Source organism: Heterocephalus glaber, unplaced genomic scaffold (assembly GCF_053883595.1).
Source record: "Heterocephalus glaber isolate CG9 unplaced genomic scaffold, H.glaber_assembly_v1.0 deba00001781, whole genome shotgun sequence".
Classification (NCBI taxonomy): domain Eukaryota; kingdom Metazoa; phylum Chordata; class Mammalia; order Rodentia; family Bathyergidae; genus Heterocephalus; species Heterocephalus glaber.
The window spans coordinates 11055213-11079129 of record NW_028258467.1 but is presented as its reverse complement, the minus strand read 5'-3'; the positions used below and the strand labels follow the sequence as shown (position 1 = coordinate 11079129).

General features: G+C 45.6%; 1 protein-coding gene and 1 pseudogene across 2 annotated transcripts in view; one reads left to right on the top strand and one right to left on the bottom strand.

The window, feature by feature from the left end:
• Tekt5 (tektin 5) overlaps positions 1–5689 on the top strand; it is a 63267-nt gene extending 57578 nt beyond the window's left edge. The window contains 1 exon segment of the mRNA XM_021244289.2: positions 421–5689. Within this exon segment, the coding sequence (XP_021099948.1) occupies positions 421–688 (268 nt within the window). The 3' untranslated portion in view covers positions 689–5689.
• A 536-nt stretch (positions 5690–6225) lies between these two features.
• Positions 6226–18603, bottom strand: LOC106007780 (zinc finger protein 639 pseudogene; annotated as a pseudogene). Its single transcript, XR_015447926.1, has 2 exons — positions 18423–18603; positions 6226–8102 (listed from the first exon to the last, which is right to left on the bottom strand). The product of XR_015447926.1 is annotated as a zinc finger protein 639 pseudogene (transcript).
• Between the last annotated feature and the right edge of the window lie 5314 nt (positions 18604–23917).

Here is a 23917-nt window from a genome sequence, read left to right as displayed (position 1 = left end):
CATTATCCCTCTTTCTGGTTCCTGGCCTACATAAAGTGAGCAGTTTTCCTTCATCACACCATTCTGCCTTGATGTTTCTGCCTCAGACAAGTCTAAAGCCATGGAAACCAGCCGCCCATGGACTGAAACCTTTGACACTGTGAGCCAAAATAGACCTTTCCTCTTTTAAAATAGTTTTCTCCAGCGTTTCGTCATAGCCACAGCAAGCTGACTAGCACACTGTGTCTCCCATCCTGCTTCTTCTTTATACCTGTCACCCTGGTGACCCCTGCACTGTCACCTGGTGGCCCCTCCAGGCCTGGGCCTTGTTGGTCTTACTCACTATACTCTGTCACCACAAGGCACAGTTCCGCTGCACAGTGAGTGCGTCTTTGTTGAGTGGCTGAATAAACCATGCCTTATCCTCCGCCCACTTCCCAGGCTTGTGAATGAGGTGTTCACCATCAATGACACTCTGCAGACCCTGAAGCTGAGGCTGCGGGAGGCACAGGACACACTGCAGCTGCTCGTGATGACCAAGTCACGGCTGGAACATGAGCTGGCCATCAAGGCCAACACCCTGTGCATCGACAAGGAGAAGTGCATGGCCATGCGCAAGACCTTCCCCAACACCCCTCGCCTGGTTGGCTACACCTGTGCTGTCCCCTGCATGGGCCCTTGGACCCCCTGCTCTGCCCCAGTTTGCTAAACTGCATGAAGTTTGAAAGGGCTGGAAACAAAATACAAGGGTCATTTTCTCTTTTCTTCCTATCATCAAAATATAGATAAAGAGGCAAAATAAATGTGCTCAAATCAAAGCTCCTGGAGCTCCCTCCTTGCTGTGGATACTCCATAGGAGGCCTTGCGGGGAGGCAAACTTTGATCTCTGGACCTTGGATCTTGTGAGGCTTGGGGCTTTTCCGGGAATAAAAGAGACAGCCTTCTTCCCCTTCCTTCCTTTCTTCCTTCTTTGCCTTTCTTCCCTTCCTCCTCCCCTTCTTTTTCTTCCTTCTTTCCTTCCCTTCCTTCCTTTCCTCCCGCCCTTCCTGCCTTCACTCCCTCCCTTTTCCCTTCCTCCTTTCCTTCTTCCCTCCTCTCCTTCCTTCCTCCCTCTGTTCCCATCTGTCCATTTAGGATTACAGAGATAGTTGGAACTCAGAATCCAGAGCCCAGCTCTGTCACTTAGCTGCTGAGTGGCCTTGACTTGGATGTGTCATCTATGAAATGCAGTCAGTGTGAGGTGGAGGTGATAGTCATCGCTGTAGGACAGTGCCAAAAAATAGGACTTGGAGTCAGAAGTCCTGAATTTGTATCCCTGTGTTGGTATATCAGTTTTATAAATTGCTATGGGGAAAAAGGAGACAAAACCAATTCTCTGGGCTAGTGAAAGTTGGGGGGAACTCTAGGAAGAAGTGGAATTGCCTCAGACAGTTAGACATAAAACTACCCTGTGTCACAGCAGCTCATCTCCTAGATACACAGCCAAAAGAATTGAAAGAAGAGGTTTAGACTCCTGCATGTGGATGTAATTATTATCACAAGGCAGAAGCCACCTAAATCAACTTTCATTCATCAGTGTATGAATGGGAAAACAGAATGCAGCTGATGCATACCACGGATTATAAGAAGAGAGAGGCTGGAGGCTGTAGCTGGGGATATAGGAGTAAAGGTCTTAAATACTAAGGAGTTTGATGGAGGGATGTGGTGCTGAGCAGGCACAGGACCAAAGGAGGGACTGTGAATGCATAGAGGGGCAAACAGAACCGGAAGAAGCCATGTTGAGAGTATAGGGAAAGTTGCAAGAGAGGCTATTCAAAACACCCAGAACCTGGGGAGGTAAGTTGAATAAAGTAAGCCCTTAGGAGACAGGCATCTGAAATAAGCCATTCACTGGGTACCATGGAACCCTCTTTCGGAAAGTGAATTGATAATATGCATGTAGGGCCTTAAAAATACCCACCTTCATTGATTTATAAATGTCTTCTTTGTGTGTGGTACTGGGGACAGGCCCCAGAGTCTTCACACTGAGCTGCATCCCTAGATCTTTTTTAATTTTTTGAGACAGGGTCTCACTAAGTCACTAAGTTGCCCAAGTTGGGCTCGAACTTGCAGTCTCCTGCCTCAGCTTTATAAGTGTCTTTCTTAAGGCTTTATCTTTAGACAACAATCCCAAATGCAGACCCAGATGTATTTGTTAGAGTTTTATTTTATCAGGAAATCACTATAAGTTATGTCCCGCAGCAGAGAGAGCAGCTAGGTAAATTATAACACAATCAAGCCATGGACTATCAAGTAGTTAAAAAATGATGTTTACCAAAAACAGGGTAGGAAATGGTGATTGAAACCTGTTTCTAGTTGTGTCAAAAGTGCCCAGGAAGCAAGGTTCTGTTGAAATCCATCAGAATGTTAATAGAGCGAATGGTAAGCATCTGCTGGATTCTCACGTGCAAATTTTACAAACTTTATGCAATGAACGTGTATTCCTTTTTTCATCAAGAAGAAATGCTTTTTAAGCTTCTTACTTTATGATAGTTTTAGATTTGTAGAAAAGTTGCAAAGACAACACCTAGAGTTCCCTTAGACCTTTACCCAGTTTCCTAGAATGTTAATATCTCACGTAGCCATTAGTTATGAAGCATTTGTCAAAACTATGAAATTAATCTGATACGTTGCTGTCAACTGCACTCCAGAACTTATTTGGATTTCACCCCTTTTTCCATCAATGTCCTTTTTCTGTTCTGGGATCCAGTCTGGGCCAACATACTGCACTGAGACCTTGAGTGTCCTCAGTCTTCTCTGCTCTGACGATTGCCTAGTTTTTCTTTGTTTTTGGTGACCTTGACTATTTTCAAGAGTATTTGTCCGTTATTTGTAGAATGTGCCTGAATTTTGGCTCGTCTGATGCTTTCTCATGCTTAGATGGTGTGACAGTTAACGGTGGTGTCAACTAGGGTAAGAAAAGCCTAGCTGATTGGTTTGGCACCATTCTGAGTGTGTCTGGATAATGGACTTTCTGAAGAGGGAAGACCCACCCTGTATGTGGGTGGCACCGACCAATAGGCTTCTAGCCTGGATGGAATGAAAAGGAAAGAAGGAAGCCTGGCTTCTGCTTCTTCAGAGGAGCTCCGGTCTTCACTGTCACCTTTGGATGTCCATCTCTAGGCGTCCAGTGCAGACCCTTCAGCCTTCCAACACAGACCCTTGGACTTCCAGATATGGACTCACATGGCACTGTGCAGTGAGCTCCAGGTCTTTGACCTTGGACTGGACCCTCTGGCTCTCCAGCACACAGGTGACTCTTTTGCATTTTTCCACACCTAACTCTGCAGGGGGCCATGTAAGCCTACCTTCTAACTCCTTAATATATCTTATATTTCATATTAAATCTATTCTTCCTAACTGATATTAATTTTGGTCCAGAGAAGTAGGGTCATTACTGTGATGACCTGTGTGGTTCAGAAACCTTTGGAACAGATTTGCAAGAGAAGTTTGAAAAGATTTGGAGATGTCAGCTGAAGAAGCAGTCCTAAAATGCTGTGAGCCAAGCTTGGTGGGAGATTGTGGTCAGAGCTCAGAAAAATGCAGCTATTAAAAAACTAGGCTCAGGAGGTTAAGGGGACAAGGACTGCATTGACAGTTGGAGTCCAAGTCATGTGTGTTATGCTTTGGCAGAAAATTTGCTAGACTGAGATTAAGAAGAGTGGACTAATTATCTTGAGGAAGAAGTTTCAAGCCAGTCTAATGTTGAAGCATTGGCATGGCTACTGCTGGGGAATTTTAGCCAGCTATATCTTGAGAATCAACAGCAAGTGGCACAGCTGAGTGATTTTAAAAGTTTTCAATTTCACCAGAAAGGAAGCTCGTGTTAAGTTGGGACCTGCAAAGATGGACCAAAGGAGAGCTTGGTTGCAAATACTTCACACAGGAATATAGGAGAAATGCCTTGAAATGTGAGGAACCAATAAGGCTCCATCCTTTGGAGGCTCAAAATAAAAAAAACAACTGAAAGACTTTGCTTTCAGAAGAGAGCCCTAGCATGCTCCAAAATGGCAGCTACCTAGAGAACTTGCTCCTCAGGATTCCATTCATGTGCTTAGCCATCCTGGCACTCAGACCTCCTATAGCCATGGTATAAGAAAACCTGGCTACTGCTCCAACTGGTGGCAGATCTTGACATCATCCACGTAGTGCTGGGTTTAGATGCATGCAGAATGCAAGAGTTTTGGGGTCAGGAAGGCCTCCACCCAGATTTCAGAAGAAACTCTGGGAGGCCAGACAGTGTGCCCCTCAGAGGGCAGTGTGTGAAGCTGTGAGTATGAAGCTGAAAGTGCTGCAGAGGACCTAGGATGTTGGAAAAGCCAGGAACGTGGGTCATCTGAGGAAACCCACAAGGAGTGAGCAAAGCCAGCCCAAGACAGAAGCCATGAGGGCTATAATCACCGCAGCGCTGCAGAAGATGGGCCACACAAGCCCTTTGCAGTTCACATCTCATCACAACTGGCCCCAGGTGCCGGACATGGAACTATAGGATTTAATGTTTTTGTGCTGGCTGTAGGTCTTGATTTGGTCCCATTCCTTTCTGTCCCCCTATTTCTCCCTTTTGGAATGAGAATGTTTACCCCGTGCCTTTGTATGTTGCCGGTGTTTATGCTTCTTTTCATGTTTTTTATAGAGGCTCACGGCTAAGAGTTTGCCTTAAATCTCAGAGGAGACCTTGGACTTGGACTTTTCAGCACTGCTGAAACTGCTAGGACTTTGGCAGCTATTAGAGACGGACTAAACACATTTTTCACGAAAGGATGCACATGAGTCTTTTGGGGGCTAGTGACGGAATGTTATGATTTATCTTTAGATGTCCACCCAAAGCCCCATGTGCTCCTACGTGGGGCTTTTGGGAGGTAATTGAGGCATAATACTGTTCACTGGGTAATCCACTGATGAGTTTATAGCTAAGTGTGATCTTGGGAGGTGAAGCCTGGTTAGAGGAGAGGGGTCACTGAGAACATGAACTGGGTGGGTCTTATCTCTCTCCTTCCTCCCTTGATAGTTTTCTTCCTTTGGCCACCCTGCCATGAGCTTTTTCTCCACTGCCATGCCGTTCTGCCGTGCTGCCCTGCCTTGGAGCCAGATGACTATGGTTGTGTATGAAACCTCTACAAAATGTGAGCCAAAATAAACCTTTCCTTCTTTAAGTTGTGGATGTCAGTTATTGTGGCCCAGCAATGAGAAAGTAACTAAGGCAGATGGGGAGGATGGATTTGGAGGAAGAAAGCCCCTTTTAGGTGAAATACACATGAGGCCCACCCAACATCCCAGGCAACGTCAGCCTCCATCACTTGGTCAAGTGGTGGCTGCTGAGTTTCTCTATGGTAAAGTTACTCCCCTGAGATGAGAGGTTCTTTGGAAAACTCTGTAAGCTCAGCACAAACTGAGGGTGGGACATCCAGCTCTGCCTCCTGTAGATAATGGAGCATCTGTGTTTGTTATTTGCAACTCTTATGGGAAAAAGAATTCCCTTTACTTCCTTTTATGTATTTATCCTATCATCTGTTTGAGCTTTAATCCAGCATTATATCAGTGCTCAACTTGTTCTAACTTTAGTCATTGGAGATCCTGGTTCTTTTTTTTTTAAAATACTACAATGAAGGTATAATTATATACTGAAAAATGTAGCAGTGCCAAGAAATATGGACAATAAAAAAACTTATTATTTGTTAAAGACAAATCTTGTAAGTTGTATTTAAGATCATTCATTTTAACATTTCCAGAAAAGTTGAATTTATTATTTTGCATAATATCAGTAAAAATGAAGAAAATAATCGCTGTCTCATGGACTTGAAGGTGCTTATTAATTCCCTTTTATTTCCAAACCTCATCAAGCAGTCACTATATTTATGAGGTAAGTCAGCCGAATGCTTGAAATCCAAATGAATTTTAAGATCTTCAATTTGTCCTGTTGAATATTCACAATACTGACAGAAGTAAATCCCTTCAGATAAATGTGAATTTAAATGCTTGCAGTATTCTGGAATACTTGAAAAGCCCTTCCCACATTCATGACAAACATGAGTAAATATTTTAGTAAATATATTTATAAATTTATTTAATGTTCAGTAGCAGCATGCCTGTTAACATTTGTATGAACCCTACTCCAAAAATCACATAGTTGATATACAAAGAAGTTCTTACATTTGTCAAAAGTAATTTTGCTTAAGAGGCTGTACTGTTTATGTTCTCCATTGTTATACATTATGGCTTATGTCTAGATATCCCCTCAAGTTCTCATGCAGTCATAGGTGGGATTTTTTTTCAGCAGTGGCTGGATCTAGAGTGTGTGATCCTGGGATTGATTCATGGTGCAATGTTAGGCTCAAAGGCACTAGGATTAATGGTGTGAATGTTACTTCCCTGAAGTAGCCTGGATAAGATATAAGGGATAGCTGGGGATTTAGCTTGGTGTTTTCACCACCTGCCTCGCAGGCTTAAGGACCTGAGTTTGATCCCTAGCACAAAAAAAAAAGATATAAGGGATAGAAAGATCTGCGTTGTTGCTTTGCTACCTTCTGCCCACCATGAACCATTTCTCCTCTGTGATGCCACCCTGTTTTAGAGCCAACTGATTATGGACTGAAACTTCTATACACTGTGAGCCAGATAAACCTTTCCTTCTTTAACTTTGGGTGTCATATTTTGTCTCAGCAATGAGAAAAGTAACTAAGACATTATACTTATCACTTAAATTTATTAATTTACATGCATACTCATTTACCACGTGGCTGTGCAAGTCTTCTGGATCATTAGTTTTGTGTTCACAGAACTGACACAAGTTCTGTACATCCCAGCTGTGCTCTTGGAAGTGTAGGTATAGCCCACTGCTCCAGGAGAACTGCACATCACACTGCTCACACCAGTAGAGGTGATCACTAAAATGGGTGTCTGAAATGTGTTGACTGAGGTTCTCAAAAATGACTGTCTTATAGTCACAGTATTTACAAATGTAGGGATCCTCTTCGTGTAGTTTGGTATGTTCAATCAGAAGCACGCTGGTAGAGAAACTTTCCCTGCATACTCCGGACACTTTTATGCTTTAGGGTCACATGCTGTTTTAAATCTGAAAAATATTTACTGTTGAAGTCACAAAGTTCACATTTATAGAGGCCAATGCTATTAGCTCTCAGTGAAGGCCATTTCTGCTGGGCAGTCGCATTCAAAACTTGGCTTTTGTTAAGAATTTTACAAAGTTTAGCAGGTGTCTCTCATCAGTTTGGTCTTGGAGGATTTCTGAGGAATTGTTTTCTGTCTCTATATTGTAATCCTCTGAAATTACATGCACATCCACAGCAACTGGAACATCTTCAGTAGTGTGGACTTCTGTAGGACTCTCCTCGTGAGTTTTCTGATTGATGGATTCGGGTGAGTCACACTCTTCATCACCAGTTTCAACATCAGCAGATTTTTCTGCAGAGAAGGCAATGTGCTCTAGAATTCTAAGCATGGGACTGTGAACAAGGTAGTTCTGATTTCTGTTTCTGGCCTTGATTCCTTCTGCAAATTTTGGGAGGTCATTTGATATCTCAGCATCCAAATCACCATCTTTATTTTCAAAATATTTTAAGTCTGGCTGTCTCATAGAAGAGGCACTGTAACAATGATCCAAAAAACTTCCATTGACTCCATCTGCAATTCTGCTTATCCCAGAGGAATCTAAATAATGAGAAAGGTGTAAAATCTTCCTTTTTATTTTTTAAGGATATTCATATCTTTTCAATTTGATATTATTCTTAATATGCAGTGAGGGAAAATGAATTACAGGGATGCTTCCACAGATGATAAAAAGTGCCTCAGCCTCCTAAGTGCTGGGGTCACAAGCATGCCCCACTATGCCTGGCTTGCATATATTGTTTTTGCTGCTTCACTAAATTTTGGATATATCAGCACTACCTCATTTTTACTGATGAGGGTACAGATTCAGGGCAGGTCAAGTCAACCAAGAAGTGGCAGAATCAGGGACTACAGTACAGGTTTTCTGACTCCTGGGCACTTGGTAACTACACATGAGCAAATCTTCACTGTTAAGTGCTGCCAGTAGCAAGCTGCATCTTGTTCCCGTTCTTAGTCACCAACTGGAAAGAAGGGAAGATAATCACCTAAAAACAAAATAAAACAAAACAAAACACCCACCCAGAGCCCAGCCCCGCGGGTGGACCCCAGCCACTTGGGCCCTTGTGCTCCTGGGTGCCCTGAGTCCTGCCAGCCAGGCCCAGGCCCAGGCCCAGGCCCTCCGGCCTCCTGGTTCTTTTTTATAGGAGATGGTATTTAGAAACCAGTGTGAGCTGTGTGTGGTGGCACACACCTGTCATTCCAGCGCTCTAGGAGGGTGAGGCAGGAGGACCAAAAGTTTAAACCCAGCCCAGGCAACTTAGCAAGATCTTATCTCAAAATTAAAAACAAAAAGAACTGGGTGCGTAGCTCAGTACAAAGGCCCTGGGTTCAATTCCCAGTACTAAAAAATAACAAAACAAATAAAAAATAAAACAAAAATACGGTCTGGATGCTTGTTCATAAGAATTTTTAAAACAGGTGCCTAAGAGGCTTAGTGTGAGCTTGGGAGGGGACCAAGTAGAGGGAACCTGGTTCCCTGAGATTGCAGTCACCTCTGTACCCTCAGTTTTGGCACACAGTAGTGTCCCATGAATACTTTATTGAGTGATTAGCAAACAGCCAAGCCCGCGTATACTAACGCCTGGGGTTCTCTTGTGGCTGGTTTCTGAGTTGTAGGAGACAGAATGTGGCTGCACTTGGGTGCAGGGAAAGTGAGCCCCTCAACCCCTTGTGCTCTTTCCAGCCAAGGGGCCAAGTGAGGTGCAGCCCCACCATGGCTAGCAGCTGGCGAGCTGGCTGCAGCTCTGTGGGATGTCTCCACAGCTGCGGACATGGCCAAGGCAGGAGATCTTAGCACAACCCCAAGAGCTGACTCCCTGCCAGGGGGAGGCACTGAGTGGAGACAGAGGAGGATTTCCCAGCTGAGTGTTTGCTTTCCCTGTTGGCTCAGAGGGATGTGATCCCGCTGGCTCCAGGAAACTCATCACTTCCTGAGGAGAGAAAGAGAGAGAGATCATGCATGTTTACAGCCTTCTGTTCCTGTGGCCTGAACAAGCATTTAAGCATGTTTCTGAACAGCAAAGCTGGTGCTAGAAATTCAGAGGCTTTGGAGGGAGAGAAAAATGAGAAAGAAAGGAAGTCTAAGATGTGGGGACTGATAAGTCTGATGGGCATGGATCCAAGCCTCAATCAAAGATATATAGTCTTTTCCTTCTAGAATCAGGAACAAGACAAGGATGTCCACTGTCACCACTTCTGGTCAACATGGTATTTGAAACATTAGCAAGAGTAATTAAACAAGAAAAAGAAATAAAAGTGATATGTATAGGAAAGAAAGAAATCAAATTATCCTTATTTGCAGATGACATGGTCCTCTACCAAGAAGATTCCAACAATCCTCCAAAAGGCTCTTAAAATAATAACCAAATTCAGTAAAGTAGCAGGACACAAAATACACTAATAATGAAAGAAACTGGGAAAAATACCATTCACAATAACACTAAGAAGAATCAAATACTTAGGAATTAATCTAACTAAGGAAATGAAAGACCTCTACAATGAAAACTACAGCACTCTGAAAGAGGAAATCAAAAAGAACATCAGAAAACAGAAAGCTATTCCCTTTTCTTGGATAGGCAGAACCAAAATAGTCAAAATGGCCATACTTCCAATATTGATACACAGGTTTAACACAAACTCAATCAAAATACCAACAGCATTTTTCACAGAACTGGAGGAAACAATCTAAAATTCATATGGAACCAGAAGAGACTCAGAATAGCAAAAGCAATCCTGGATAACAAGAGCAAAGCAGGAGGCATCACAATCCTGGACTTGAAGTTATTTCATAAAACTACTGTGATAAAAACAGCATCGTGCTGGCACTAAAATAGCCATGAGGAGCAATGGAACAGAATAAAAGATGCAGAAACAACCCTAAGCACATTCAATTACTTGATTTTTTTCAATTATTTGATTTTTGAAAAAAGGGTCAACAACATAAACTGGAGGAAAGATAACCTCTTTAATAAATGGTGGTGGGAAAACTGGCTGTCTGCACACAGAAGATTTTATCTAGATTCATATCTCTTACTGTGTGCTGAACTAAAATCAAAATGGATTAACTCAATGTTAAAACAGAAACACTTCACCTGCTGAAAGATAAAATAGGTAAAACTCTTGAAGTCATAGGCATAGGCAAGGACTTTCTGAATAGAACCCTGGTTGCACAGGAAATAGTACTGAGAATCAAGAGATGGAATTGTGTCAAATTAAAAAGCTTCTACACAGCAAAAGACAAACCAACAGAGGGAAAAGACAGCTTACAGACTGGCAAAAGCTTTCCAGCTGTTTCTCAGAAGACTAACATCTAGAATATAGAAAGAACTCACCCAAAAATTAGACCTCCCCAAATAAGAGACCCAATCAAAATGAGTGAGTGAAACGAATAAACATTTCACAGAAAAAGATGTACAAATGACCATATATGAAGAAATGCTCAACATCACTGGCCATTAGAGAAATATGAATTAAAACAACACTGAGATTCCATCTTAGCCCAGAAAGAATGGCCATCATTAAGAAATCAAATAATAACAAATGTTGGTGAGGCTGTGGGGGAAAAGGAACTCTTCTGTGGTGTTGGTGAGAATGTAAACTAGTACAACCACTATGGAAATCATTATGGAGATTCCTCAAAAAACTAAAACTAGTAATTCCATTTGACCCAGCCATTCTTCTAGGTATCTTCCTGAAACAATTAAAGACATCATATTACAGTGATACGTGCATACCCATGTTTATAGCAGCACAATTCATAATAGCTAAATCTTGGAAACAGTCTCTACTCCCATCAACAGATGAATGGATTAAGAAAATGTGATATTTACACACAATGGAGTACTACTCTTCCATAAAGAAAGATAAACTTGGGTCATTTGTAGAAAAATGGATTTACATTGAGATCATAATGTTAAGTGAGATAAGTCAGACACACAAATTAAATATTACATGGTTTCTCTTATATAGGAAATGCAAATTACAAATAAAAAGATAGATAATAGGAAGAAGGGAAATAGATCTTTCTCACATAGGAAGGGGATCAAGAGATGAAGAGAGGGCAATGGAGGGGAGGCAAAGAGATGAAAAAGGAATTAAGATGCATTGTGTACTTGTACCTACACCACACAAGGAATGTAAGCAGTATGTACTACAAACATTTACCAATGAAACAATCTGTAATGGGATTTCTATAGGAGAACTGTAACTGTCAACCTGCTAGATGTCAAATGCACCAAGTTTTTGTCCCTTGAATATCAAAGAATGAATTTTAAGGGACAACAGAGGTTAAGAGTAGGAAAAATTTGTTGAGAAAGGACTCCTCCTGACAGACAGGAGGGACCCAAAGTGGGTTGCTACCAAGGACCTTTGTCAGGGGCAAATTATACAGCAAAGTCTCAACTCAGGTATAATGTGGGTCAAACTAAAACCAACCTATAGAATTACAACTATGGCCACTTAGCTAATATTGATCCAATAGGGAAGCGAGTCACATAGGAAGGTACAGGGAAAGAACAAAGGCAATTTTGAGAAGGGATGGATCCAGATGCTCTGGTCATCCACCCAGGTGACTGATGCCTACCTATCTGGACTTATTGGACCAAGTGCTAACTACAGTATAATTTCAAGTTATTGGTTATCCCTTAGGGAGGCATGTAGGCCTGCCCATTGCATCTTTATATCGAGGCCTGGACTTCTTCAGATGTACCTCCAGCCACAATTTGATGTCTTTGTTTTTATGCTGACTTTCTTAAGAGTCCAATTCCTCTCTGACTGTATGTTAATTTCTATCTAACTTAGCTGCTTATAATATGCCCCCTCAGAAGAGCTATCTCTAACTGTGGTTAGGGGAAAATGGGCAAAGTTTCAATCTAGCTGCTTCGAGGTGAGCAGAGTTGGTGTAGAGGAGACTGCAGAGAGCTATTCTAAGGGGCCCTTGGATAGAAGTCAAGTTGGGCTTTAGCAGTGACGAATTCCCTTCAGAAGGTTGAGCTAGTGGAGCCCAGTAAAAGGAGTCAGGGACATTTATCATTGCCTCCATCTGCATGATCACTTGAGGGTGGCAGTCTCTAGGTGAGAATAACAAACTTTACCAAGAGATTAAAGCACGTATGACCAAAGCATGAGCCCTAGAATGGAAAGGCAGACTGGGGAAAAGAGCCACATCCAGACACCGCTCTTGAGGGATTGGAATAGTGATAATAACCAGCAGGATATCTATAAGGATTATCTATAAGTCTGATTTTTTTTGTGATACATCCCTCTAGTTTTAGCTGTAAGAAGATGGAGATTTTGATGGTTTTGAAAGATAATTTTACCTAAGGAATTTAAAGACTCTTGTTGAGCTTTTTATAGCTTCCAATGTAGCTTTTCAGCCTCGTTGAACCATGACAGTGGTAAACTACAGTATTGCTAGAAACTGTCAGTAGGGGCAGTGATCGGAGCCCACTTTCTATATCTAGCCTTTATTATTATGGTATTATTTTTATACATCTTTTGGTTATACTTTTTTGTTGAGTATTTAAGACCAAGTTAAAGTGAGACCGGTGTTAATCAAAATGAACCTTTGCTGTCTATGAAGGTCAGTTAAGGCTCTTCAGTGGTTTTTCAGAACCGTGTGCAGAGCCTCTTGACTCCTCCATCGGTGTCAGTCACCAGGATGGGCCATGGTCTTGCTTGATCATGTGGCTTCCTGTGGAAGCCTGGGAGATAGTTCTCTCTCTGATGACCCTCCTTGTTAGCATACTACGTACTGGCTGATTCTTTTTCTTTGCTGTCCCACAACCTCTCTGTGCAGGAGGTTGGGTGACTCACCAAAGTTATAGGATCCTGTAGAAGATGTCCCTTCGTGTCGTGGTCCTTGTTAATCCTGGAGGCCCAGGACCAAAATATTGGCTGTCCTCTTAACCCAGTTATCTTTTTAGCTCTGGTCTCCAAATCTTAGCTGTTGAACACTCAGATCAGTTATATCAGCATTGCAGTGGGAGCAGTAGGTTTAATTTTATGATCTTATTTAGACATCAAGCATCTTGAAATATATACTATGACCAGGGAACTGTGTATAGCTGATAGACCGATGTTTCAGCATTCATTTTGCCACAGTCCCACCATTCCCTATTGCCACATGTCTGTCCTGCTTCACTTACAGATGTTGCCTACTGACCCTTCAAGGAGCTGCCTTTGTTACTCTTCCTTGTTATGGCCCCATAGGGACCCTTTGGTCTTAAAGGAACAGTCTGGTTCCTTTAGAAAATTGAACCCCAGAGGGTTGAGTCAAGAAGGGACTTAAGTGTGTCAGACAATTATAGTGGAGACAAATTTGGCATGAGGACCAGGCCCTTTGACCTCTGTTCAATTGACTTCCTGTGAGACTATGCTTCCCCGATATAAACTGTTCACAGTCAGATTAATAGTCATGGCGGGCAGCATAAGTGACAGGAGTCTCACCACAGACCTTTGGCTCTTGAATATTCCAGGGGAAAACAGTTTTGACCAACCAGGGCCTCCAGTGAGATTGCTACACCACCAGTATTAGTATTTATCTCCTGAACAAGTGGATGAGCAAGGAGTTTGGGGGCCCAGCGGCAAGTTCCTAGAGGCATGCAGGTGGAGTGTGGGAGGACACTTCTCCTTCCTCCAAGGAGATACTAACACAAACAATGGTCATCAGCAGCTGGAATGCTGGCACATGCCAAGGGCTTGACTCAGCTCACGGAACTCCGGAACTCCACGCCTGTGCTGTGAAGTAGGAACCCTGCCCACCCCCAGGCAGAGTCTGGGTCACTTGCTCAGTGACACAGCTAGGATGAGCTGGCTCTGGTGCCAGCATTCATTCCCTATGCCCCGGGGGTCCCCACTGGCGCTTCTACTCCCCCACCCCACACTGCGGCCACTCAGGCCACAGGCTCTGCAAGGGAGGTGGCTGCATTGTTTTTGCCTTGCCCAGAAATGTCAGTGCGTCACCATCACACAAAGTCTTGGCTGTTTGCTCCCAAGGTTCCCAAGGGCGCTCTTGACAAGGGTCCCCTCAAGGGGGGAGGGACAGGAATGGGAGGCAGGTTCAAAGCACACAATCAACATTCCTAGGGGGCCTCGGGAGCCCCCATCCTCCTCTGGAAACACACAGCATTCCTGGTCTGATATGGGGCTGGGCTGGGCCTGAAGCCTCCTGCTGCCCCTTCTCTGGTGCCATGTGACCCGGACACAGACGTGCTGTGATCAGGGCTGGAATTCTCTGTGTCCGGAAGACAGCAACCCGCCCTCCTCCACACCCAGCCTTGCTGCTTGGGATTCCTGGCGCTCCTCCGGGGGCAGGCTGGGGGTGGACACCCCAGTGGGGACAGAGCCAGAGCCAAGAGGGTGGCCGGTTAGGAGCTGGCAGTGCGTTCTGGGAGAGGTCTCAGCAGATGTGGAAGCCTGTCGTGAGGATGAGAGGAAGAGAGAGTGGGCCTCCCACCTGACAAAGGGGTGAGCCTCACCGGGAACCGGCAGGCGGGCCTGGCAGGACCCGGACCCGGGTGCAGCTGGGGAGGTGCCTGGGGCTCTAGGGGAGCCAGGTGTGGTGGTGAAGGCCGGTACATCCCAGCGTCCTTGGGAGGTTAAGGCAGGAGGATCAGAACTTCCAGCCCAAGTTGGGCAACTTAGAGATTTAGCGAGACTCTATCTCAACGTAAAAAAATAAAAATAAGAAAAAGGGTGCTGGGGATGAATCTCAGTGGAAAGGCCGTGGGTTCGATCCTGAGTGCTACAAAAAACAAAAACCAAAAACAGGTCTACGGAGAGGGGAAGAAAGCAACCATTTAGTGGGTGTGGGTCACGAAAATGGTTTGTACTAGACAGAAATGTGCTCACTTTAAAATGGCTAATTATCCCATTATCTCCTTTGAAGAAAAGACGCCCCAACCCCGTCCCCCCTTCAATCTCATTCCCTACCTTTCTAAGGAAGCTGCAGCGTATGCTCTGGAACGTGTCCGTCAGATACAAGGAAACTCTGATTGCAGCTTAGGAAAGAGTCTTCAAATTCCTATAATGAACCTAGGCAGCCACAGGGAGGCGAGTGAGGCCCTCGTCTGCAGGGACCTGTGACTAGAGTCAGGACTGCCAGAGCCCAAGAGCCTCCTTAGCCTTTGCATCTCCCTCACCTCACCCTAGTCCAGCTCTGCCCTGGGCACCACCTGGGGCTGCTGGGGCTTGTGTGTCCTGTCAACCCGCGGTGCCCCTGGGTACAGGTGACACTTCCCCCTCCCTGTGGGCCAGCACAGGAGTTTACAGTGCTTGCTTCTGGAAGTCAGAAGCTGCTGCCTAAACTTACATCTCAGCTCTCCTGCTCACTCTGAGTGACCGTGTGAAGCTCAAAGGCTCTGAGCCTCTGTTTCCTCATCTGCAGAATGGGCAAAGTGGTACCAGTCTCCACTCACAGGAGCTTGGCGAGGGCTGTCTGGGATGATACCTGTGAAGTCTGAGCCACAGAGATCAGCATAGCTGGAACTCAGCAGGCTCTGAGGCTCTGAGACTTGAGCTTAACGAAGAGGGGGCATCTTTCAGACTCAGGACTCAGGGATCCACACTCAACATGGCCAAGCCACGCTGAGGAAGAGGCTCCCCAACATTGTCTCTGAAGGGAGTCCCAGGGTCCCAGGAGGGTAATGAAGGGGCCGATCACCCCTGCAATGGACGGAGACAGAAAGTGCCTGTGGGATACGACCCCTCTCACCCACTACCTGCCCCAACTTGGTTGCTCAAAAGTTCCTCTGTGGACTTGTCTTTCCCCGGAAATGATCCCATTCACATTCTCACTAGTTTGCAGGGTGGAAGTGGCCCTCCTCCTGCCTTGCCATATCTATTGTCTCTGGATTTCCAGAATCTGGCTCTGGAGCTCTAACTCTAACCAAAGAGGAGATGGGCTGTAGTACCAGCACTCTGCGAGGCAGAGACCAGATCTGTGATCAGTTTGAGCCCAGCCTGGGCCACTTAGTGACTTAGCAAGACTCTGTCTCAAATTTTAAAAGGGTTGAGGATGCAGCTGTGCAAAGACCCTGGGTTCAGGCCTCGGTAGGTAACGCACATGCACACACCCGTGTGCACACACCTGGCTGTCCACATTGTATGCAAATGAGGCACACCCTATTCCTCTCACACACACCCCCATTGTGGAAGTGCTGGCACCTGCCCAGCTCTGTGCCAACCAAACCGAGCCAGCTGGGTGTTGTTCGTTGGTTCTGCCCCTGCCTCTGCCTACCCATCAGCCTCTGCTAGAACTGAGGAGGGGCAGGGGCCACTCTGCTCCCCAGTTGCACCCCCAGACTACACAGTGTGCGAAGTGGTTTGGGGAGCTCAGCTGAGCCCTGTGTCCAGGTGAAGGGGTGTCTGCTCAAGGGGCTCATGTCTGCTCCTCTGATTCCTGTGTGCCTCCCTTTAGCATCTTGGCAAGTGGCCCCCTCTGGGCCAGAAAAGGTGGGTGGAGGATGTGTGGGATCCTGGCACTGCCTTCTGAGGGGGACCCGGGGGGTTCTTGGCAGTGCAACCAGAACAGAGGATCCTTCTGGGCTGCCCACCATCTAGGGCATGCTAGCAGGTGGGCGCCAAGCCAGATCTTCACTCGGGCTCCCTGCCCCCTCTGCCTGGGGCCCCAGGAAGGAGGGATCTGGGAGAGAAGCCTGATTCTGCCAAACCTGGCATGGGGCCTAACGCTCAGTGCACGTCTCTGCTAAATGAGAAGCCTTCCAAAAGCACCAATTGTGGCAGCTCTCTTGTGCAGAACTCCTCTAGGGCTCCCCAGTGCTGTCTGACACCCCCCCACACACACACACTCTAACTCTGATCCACTCCTCTACCTCCCCCTTCCTCCTGGGCTCCACTTTTCCACCACAGGGCCTTTGCACATGCTATTCCTGCCACCAAGAAGATGTTCGACCCTTGTTTGCCCAGTTCACAGCCTTATGCGTAGCTCCCAGCTCTGTCAGTTTCCCAGGTCAGCCTTACCTATCCCCACAGTGTCCCCGCACCCCCAGATCCTTTCCTTCCCAGTGTGTAGCCCAGTATAATTCTCACCCTGTAGGACAGCTTCCCAGACAGCCTTGACAATGGTCACTCGAAGTACCTTTCTTTTTTAATACAGATTCCTTGACCCTTTGGTGTCCTTGGTGTTAGAGATGGGGCTGGGTGTTGTCAGCCCCACTCTCTGGATGCCACCTTTCCCTTTAGTGCTCCAACTTTGCATCCGTCCTGCCCAGTCTTCTGCACGTGGTCAGGCTTGAGAAATTTTTTCAAAATGAATGGATGACTCAGAATGAATGGAATTAGCTGCAACAACTAACTTTAAGTTGCCTCCAGGTGAATTTATTACCCCGTAGACGCAAGACTGGCACAGGAGGAGAATCCCAAGGTGGACATGAGGTCCCTGGGAACAGAATCAGAGAGACAGAGAGAGAGAGAGAATAATACCTGAACTGGGCCCAGGACAGGGCCAGAAGGAGCCCCGGGCCACCTCCTCCCCTGGGCATCCAGGCCCCCTCACTACAAGGAGAGGCAGAGGGACTGTGACCACTCCGAGTCCCCAGAGAGCGAACAGAGTCCACCAACAACTGCGTCATTCAGAGCCATCACGAGGAGGAGGGGCATTTCACGCACCCCCCCCAACGCGCGACGCCCCCTCCCCTTCCGCTGGGACCCCCGCCCGCACTGCCCCCCAGGTCCGGCCAAGTGTGACGCCCCCTCTCACCCCGTCCTACTGCTCCATTTCGGGGTTCTGCAAACATCACCGCAGCCGGGTGCGGGGCTCCTGGGCGCAGGACCGTTGGGATGGGGGAGGAGGGGCTGGTGGAGCCTCGAGAGAGCCGCACCCCGGACAGCGAACACACACACACACACACACACACACACACACACACACACACACACGCTCGCGCGCGCCCGATCTCCTCCCTCTGGGCTTCCCACCGGGCCAGGTACCCTCGGGCTGCTCCTCGCGCTTCAGGACTGGACGCGGCCGCTGGGCGGGGAGGGCCGGGCACGAGGTATCGCCGCGCCACACCCGGGCTGCGAGCCCCCGTCCTTCCACCCTCCCGAGGAGGGGCGCAAGGTTTACAAAAGGCAGTGGGTGGGAGGTGGGGGCCAGGCGCGACCCCTGGGGCCTAGGGGTAATCAGGGTCCACCCCTGGAGACAGAAGGGACCTCTCTCAGGGCAGGGACGCAGCGGGGACACTGAGGGCTTGTGTGCCTGACGCCCACTCTCGCTGGCTCGGAGTGGCCAGCGCGCAGGGCACCCCAGAGCTGCCACTTACCCCAGGGACGGTGGCTGTGGCCTCCCCTTCCCCGGAGGCAGCTCAGAGTGCTGACCTTTGGGGCAGGTCAGGGAGGACCAGGGTGGACTTTCCAGGCCTTGTAAGCAGAGCCTGCGAGGAAAGACAGGCTGTGAAGTCTCTGCCTGGCCCACGACCTGGCGGGTGGCAGGCCAGCCAAGTGGGTGACCTGGGGGTGGCCCCGTGAGCGAGAGTGAGCAGGCCCAGGCACGCCTCCTGGAGCAGGTCCCGAGCCCAGGATTCTCTCTCAGCCTTCCCGAGCCAGATTCCCAGAGGCAGGCTCTGAGCTCTGGGTGGGCGGCTAGGGGCCCCCGAAAAATCTGCTTACGGGATTTCAAAAGGAAGTGCAGGACAGGGCTGCACAGAGGTTTGCTTTTTTGTTTTTGTTTTTGGTACCGGGGATTGAACTTGGGTCCTAGCGCTTGCAAGGCAGGAGGCGGCACCACTGAGCTAAATCCCCGACCCTCTCAGCCTCCTTTTACAGGGGAGTCTACCAAGGGACAGGGTGTAAGCCAGTTGCCTGAATACCGTGCAGCCTGAGTGGCAGAGCTGGGCTTGGACCTTGGGATCTGCCTCCTCATATGGCAAGCGGCTGGCTTGCTCTTTTTAGTTGATTAATTACATATCCAACAGAGCAAAGTTTCCTAAAGAGACTCTTATATGGCATTTCACTTACTAATAAGGAGGGCTTTGTAAGGGTGGATGGAGATAAGGGGGTCCCAAAAAATTGGGATTCTGACCTCATCTGCTGCCTCCTCCCTAGATCACACCCAGCTTCCTGAAGCCTGGGGAAGGGGTGGGGTTGTAATGCCTGCCTTGGGCTGTGAGGTACCCAGGGCCAGGGCGTCCCATATAGAAACACAGGTATCTGCTCCCCAAGATCTGCATTTGGGACCACAGCCTGGTTGGTACTGGAAAACCTCTGAATTCTCCAGCTGTTCCCCAGTGGCTGGCGGGAGGGCTTGGCAGGAGGCCAGAGGGGCATTCTTGGGGACCCTCCCTGTGGGAGCCCAGCCAGGCAGCACTCCCCTCAGGGATGGCAGGAAGAAGCCACTTTCTGTCTGTAAACAGCGTCCATAGCCTGCTGTCATCCTTCCTTCTTCCTGCCCTCCTTGGGTCCTGTCTCCTCTGTCAGATAAGGGTCTTGGGACAGGGGGCTACGGGACTGTACTCTCTAGTCTTGCTGGGCTGAATTCTCAGGTAGATAGACCCCTAGCTGATCTTTGAAAGGGAAGACAAACTAGCGAGGAGGTGCCTGGGACTCCCAGACGCTTGCAGAGACTGACTGAGGAGCACCTGAAGTCAGGTATCTTTGGAGCAGGTATCTTTTCCTCTGACTAGCAGTCTGCTATCCACAGCAGCCCAGCCCCCCACCCCCACCCCGCCCCGGATCCACCTTCCTCCTTCTCAAGTGATCCTTTCCCTCTGCTTCAGGGGGAGGTAGATGAATCAGAACTGGCCAATCAGTCCCTGGCTGGCCACCTATTAGTTGAAACTATCTAATGAGAAGCACCTCTGGGACTTTTGGTGGAACTATCAGAGAAGAAGCCTTTCTCTCCCTCCCTTCCTCTTTCCCTCTCTCTTCTCCCTTCTCCTCCCCTCTACCTCTGCTCTTCCATACTGGGGAGTGAACCTAGGGCCTTTACACTGAGCTTTTATTTATTTATTTATTTTTTAAATTTTGAGACAAGCTCTGTCTAAGCTACTAAGTTGCCTGGTCTGGGCTTGAACTTGTGATCCTCCCAGAGGAACTTCAGCCTCCCAGAGTGCTGGGATTACAGGCATGTGCCACCATACTCACCTGGTTAGAAATCTCTTTCTGTTGAACTTGCTGAGTTGGCCAGATGCAAACCTGAAGCTGACGGCAGCCAGCTTCCTGTTAACAGAGAGTAAGCAGAGCCTAAAGACAATTTCTTAGATGGCATTTAGCTTTAGGGAAGAAAAAATGAATTTTTCATGAAATGAGACAATTGACTACACATTTGGGAGAAAATTAAGTCAGATCCCTTTCTCATATCACAAATAGAAATATATTCCAGTTAAATGAAAGGAACAAGTAGTAAAAGTAAATCTAGTGGGAGAAAATGGAAGATAATACCTTTTCACAAGTTTGAGAGTAGCCGAAACCTTCCTTAGCAGACACAAAATCCAGAAGCTACAGAAGGAAATTATTTGTTTTCTGCTTTAAAACAGAAACCCGTAGAGCCAAAGACACCACAGAAAAATTTAAAAGGCCAACAATGACCAGTGGAAAATATTTGCAATGGACAGATGTAAATAGTTCTAATTACAAAAGGATTCTCATCATTAATAGAGCAGAAAAAGAAACCATCCAAGCCCAAATCGGGCAAAGGACATGAGCAAGGAAACCACACAAGAACAGTCAGCTGGGTTATTATTCATACCTATAAACATGGATCTAAAGAAGCACCTGAGAGAAAGATTTGGAAGTATGGTCATTTGTGGCGCTGGTGAAGAAATGTAGAACATTTAGCCCAGAAGGAAATAGGTGAGACTAACACTGCCCAATAAAATTATAATACAGCCACAAATGAAATTTAAATATAAATTGTCTAATGTCACTTTTTTAAAGTGAAAAGAAACAGGTGAAATTAATTTTAGTAATATATTTTATGTAACCCAACATAGTTTCATTTCAATATGCAATCCACATAAAAATAGTCACACTTATTTTTCCATACTGTGTCTCTGAAATCCAGATATATTTTACATTTATGGGACTCCTCAGTTCACATTTCAAGGGCTAGACAGTTACAAATGCTGAGGGGCTGCCAAGCTGGACAGCACAGTGTTAGAGGCTGAGAGAGTGGTCTCAGATCTGGGTCATGTGCTGGCTTTCCTAGAGGGTAGCAGCACTCTTCATTTGAAAAGTGGTGTTCTGGGGCTGTTTTTTTTTCTTTCAATACTGGGGATTGAACCTGGGAAGCACTGATCAACATTCCCTGTCCTGAAAGACCCAACCCAAAAAGAGAACTACAGACCCATCTCCCTAATGAACATAGATGCAAAAATCCTCAACAAGATACTGGCAAACAGAATACAGAGTGTCATCAAGAAGATCATACATCCTGACCAAGTCAGATTTATTCCAGGGATGCAAGGATGGTTCAACATACGTAAATCAATAAATGTAATACACTATATTAACAGAGTCAAGGACAAAAACCACATGATCATCTCAATAGATGCAGAGAAAGCATTTGACAAAATCCAACACCCATTCATGATAAAAACGCTACAGAAAATTGGAATAGGAGGTCTTTATCTCCACCTGATTAAGGCTATCTATGAAAAATCAACAGCCAACATCATACTAAATGGTCAAAAACTTAAAACTTTCACACTAAAATCAAGAACAAGACAAGGATGCCTACTATCACCACTCCTGTTCAATACTTTTCTGGAAACATTAGCCATAGCAATTAGACAAGAGAAAGAAATAAAAGGAATAAAGATAGGAAAGGAAGAAGTGAAATTGTCATTATTTGCTGATGATATGATACTTTACATAGAAGACCCAAAACACTCAGTCAAAAGTCTTCTAGACCTAATTGACAGATTCAGTAGAGTAGCTGGATACAGGGTTAACACTCAAAAAACAATAGCCTTTTTATATGCAAATAGCAGACCCATTAAGAGAGAAATTCGGGAAATAATTCCTTTTACAATAGCATCTAAAAAAATGAAATATCTAGGAATCAACCTAACAAAGGAAGCAAAAGACCTCTACACTGAAAAGTACAGCACTCTGAAGAAGGAGATTGAAGAGGATATAAGAAAATGGACAGATATCCCTTGTTCCTGGGTAGGAAGAACCAATATAGTGAAAATGGCCATACTTCCAAAACTACCATATAGATTCAATGCAATGCCAATTGAAATTCCAACAATATACTTCACAGAACTAGAGAAAACAATCCAAAAATTCATTTGGAAACAGAAGAAACCTAGAATAGCAAAAGCAATTCTAGGCAACAGAGACAAGGCTGGGGGCATCACAATCTCCAACTTGAAACTATACTACAAAACTACTGTGATAAAACAGCATGGTACTGGCAAAGAAACAGACCCAAAGATCAGTGGAATAGATTAGAAGATGCAGAAACAACTCCAGACATACTCAGTCACCTCATCTTTGACAAAGGAGCCAACCACCATCATTGGAGGAAAGATAGCCTATTTAATAAATGGTGTTGGAAAAACAGGATTTCAACCTGTCAGAAATTAAAACTAGACCCATACCTATCACCGTGTACTAAACTAAGATTGAAGTGGATTAAAGATCTAAATATTAAGTCAGAAACACTAAACTTGCTGGAAGATAAGTTAGGTAGAACTCTTGATGACATTGGCATAGGAAAAGACTTTATGAACAAATCTTCAGTAGCACAGGAGCTAGCACAAAGAATCAACAACTGGGATGTCATTGTATTAAAAAGCTTCTGCACTGCAAGAGAAACTATCAACAGAGCTAAGAGACAACCTACAATGTGGGAAGAAATATTTAGCAGCTGTAGCTCAGACAAAGGTCTACTATCAAGAATATATAAAGAACTGAAAAAAATCAGACCTCCCAAATTCAAAGACCCAATTCAAAAATGGGCATGCGAAATGAACAGACATTTCTCAGACAAAGAAGTAAAAACAGCAAGTAAATATATGAAAAAATGTTCAACATCACCTGTCATTCGAGAGATGCAGATGAAAACAACACTGAAATTTCACCTCACCCCACAAAGAATGGCTGCTATCAAGAAATCAGCCAATAACAAATGCTGGTGGGGGTGTGGAGAGAAAGGAACCCTTCTCCATTGTTGGTGGGAGTGCAGACTGGTGCAACCACTGTGGAAATCAGTATGGCGATACCTCAAAGAACTAGGACTACAGGTCCCATTTCACCCAGCTATTCCCCTACTGGGAATCTTCCTCAAAGAATTAAAAGAATCATACCATAGTGATATATGTGCACCTATGTTTATAGCAGCACAATTTGTAATAGCTAAAGCTTGGAAACAGCCCAAGTGCCCATTGACTGGAAACTGGATAAAGAAGATGTGGTGTTTTTTAATAAAATGGAGTACTATTCAGCCATAAAGAATGAGAAACTAGAGTCATTTATAGCTAAATGGATGCATATTGAGGCCATACTCTTAAGTGAAATAAATAGGACACATGTGTAAATACAGAATAGTTTCTCTAGTGTGAGAAATTGAAAGTGTAAATAAGGACGAAAATGATTAAAATGAATAATTGATCATTTGAAATAAGAAAAGCCCCAAGGGGTTGGGGATGGTGGAGGGGAAAGGGGAAAGGGAAGAAGGGAAAGAAAAGAATTATGAGGGAAAAAAAATGGAATCAAACTCTGTGTAGATAGGGAAGGGTGGAGGGGGTGAAGGGTGCACAGGTAATGGGAGTAAAAATAAAAACTAAGATGTATCATGTTCTGGTACAAATAC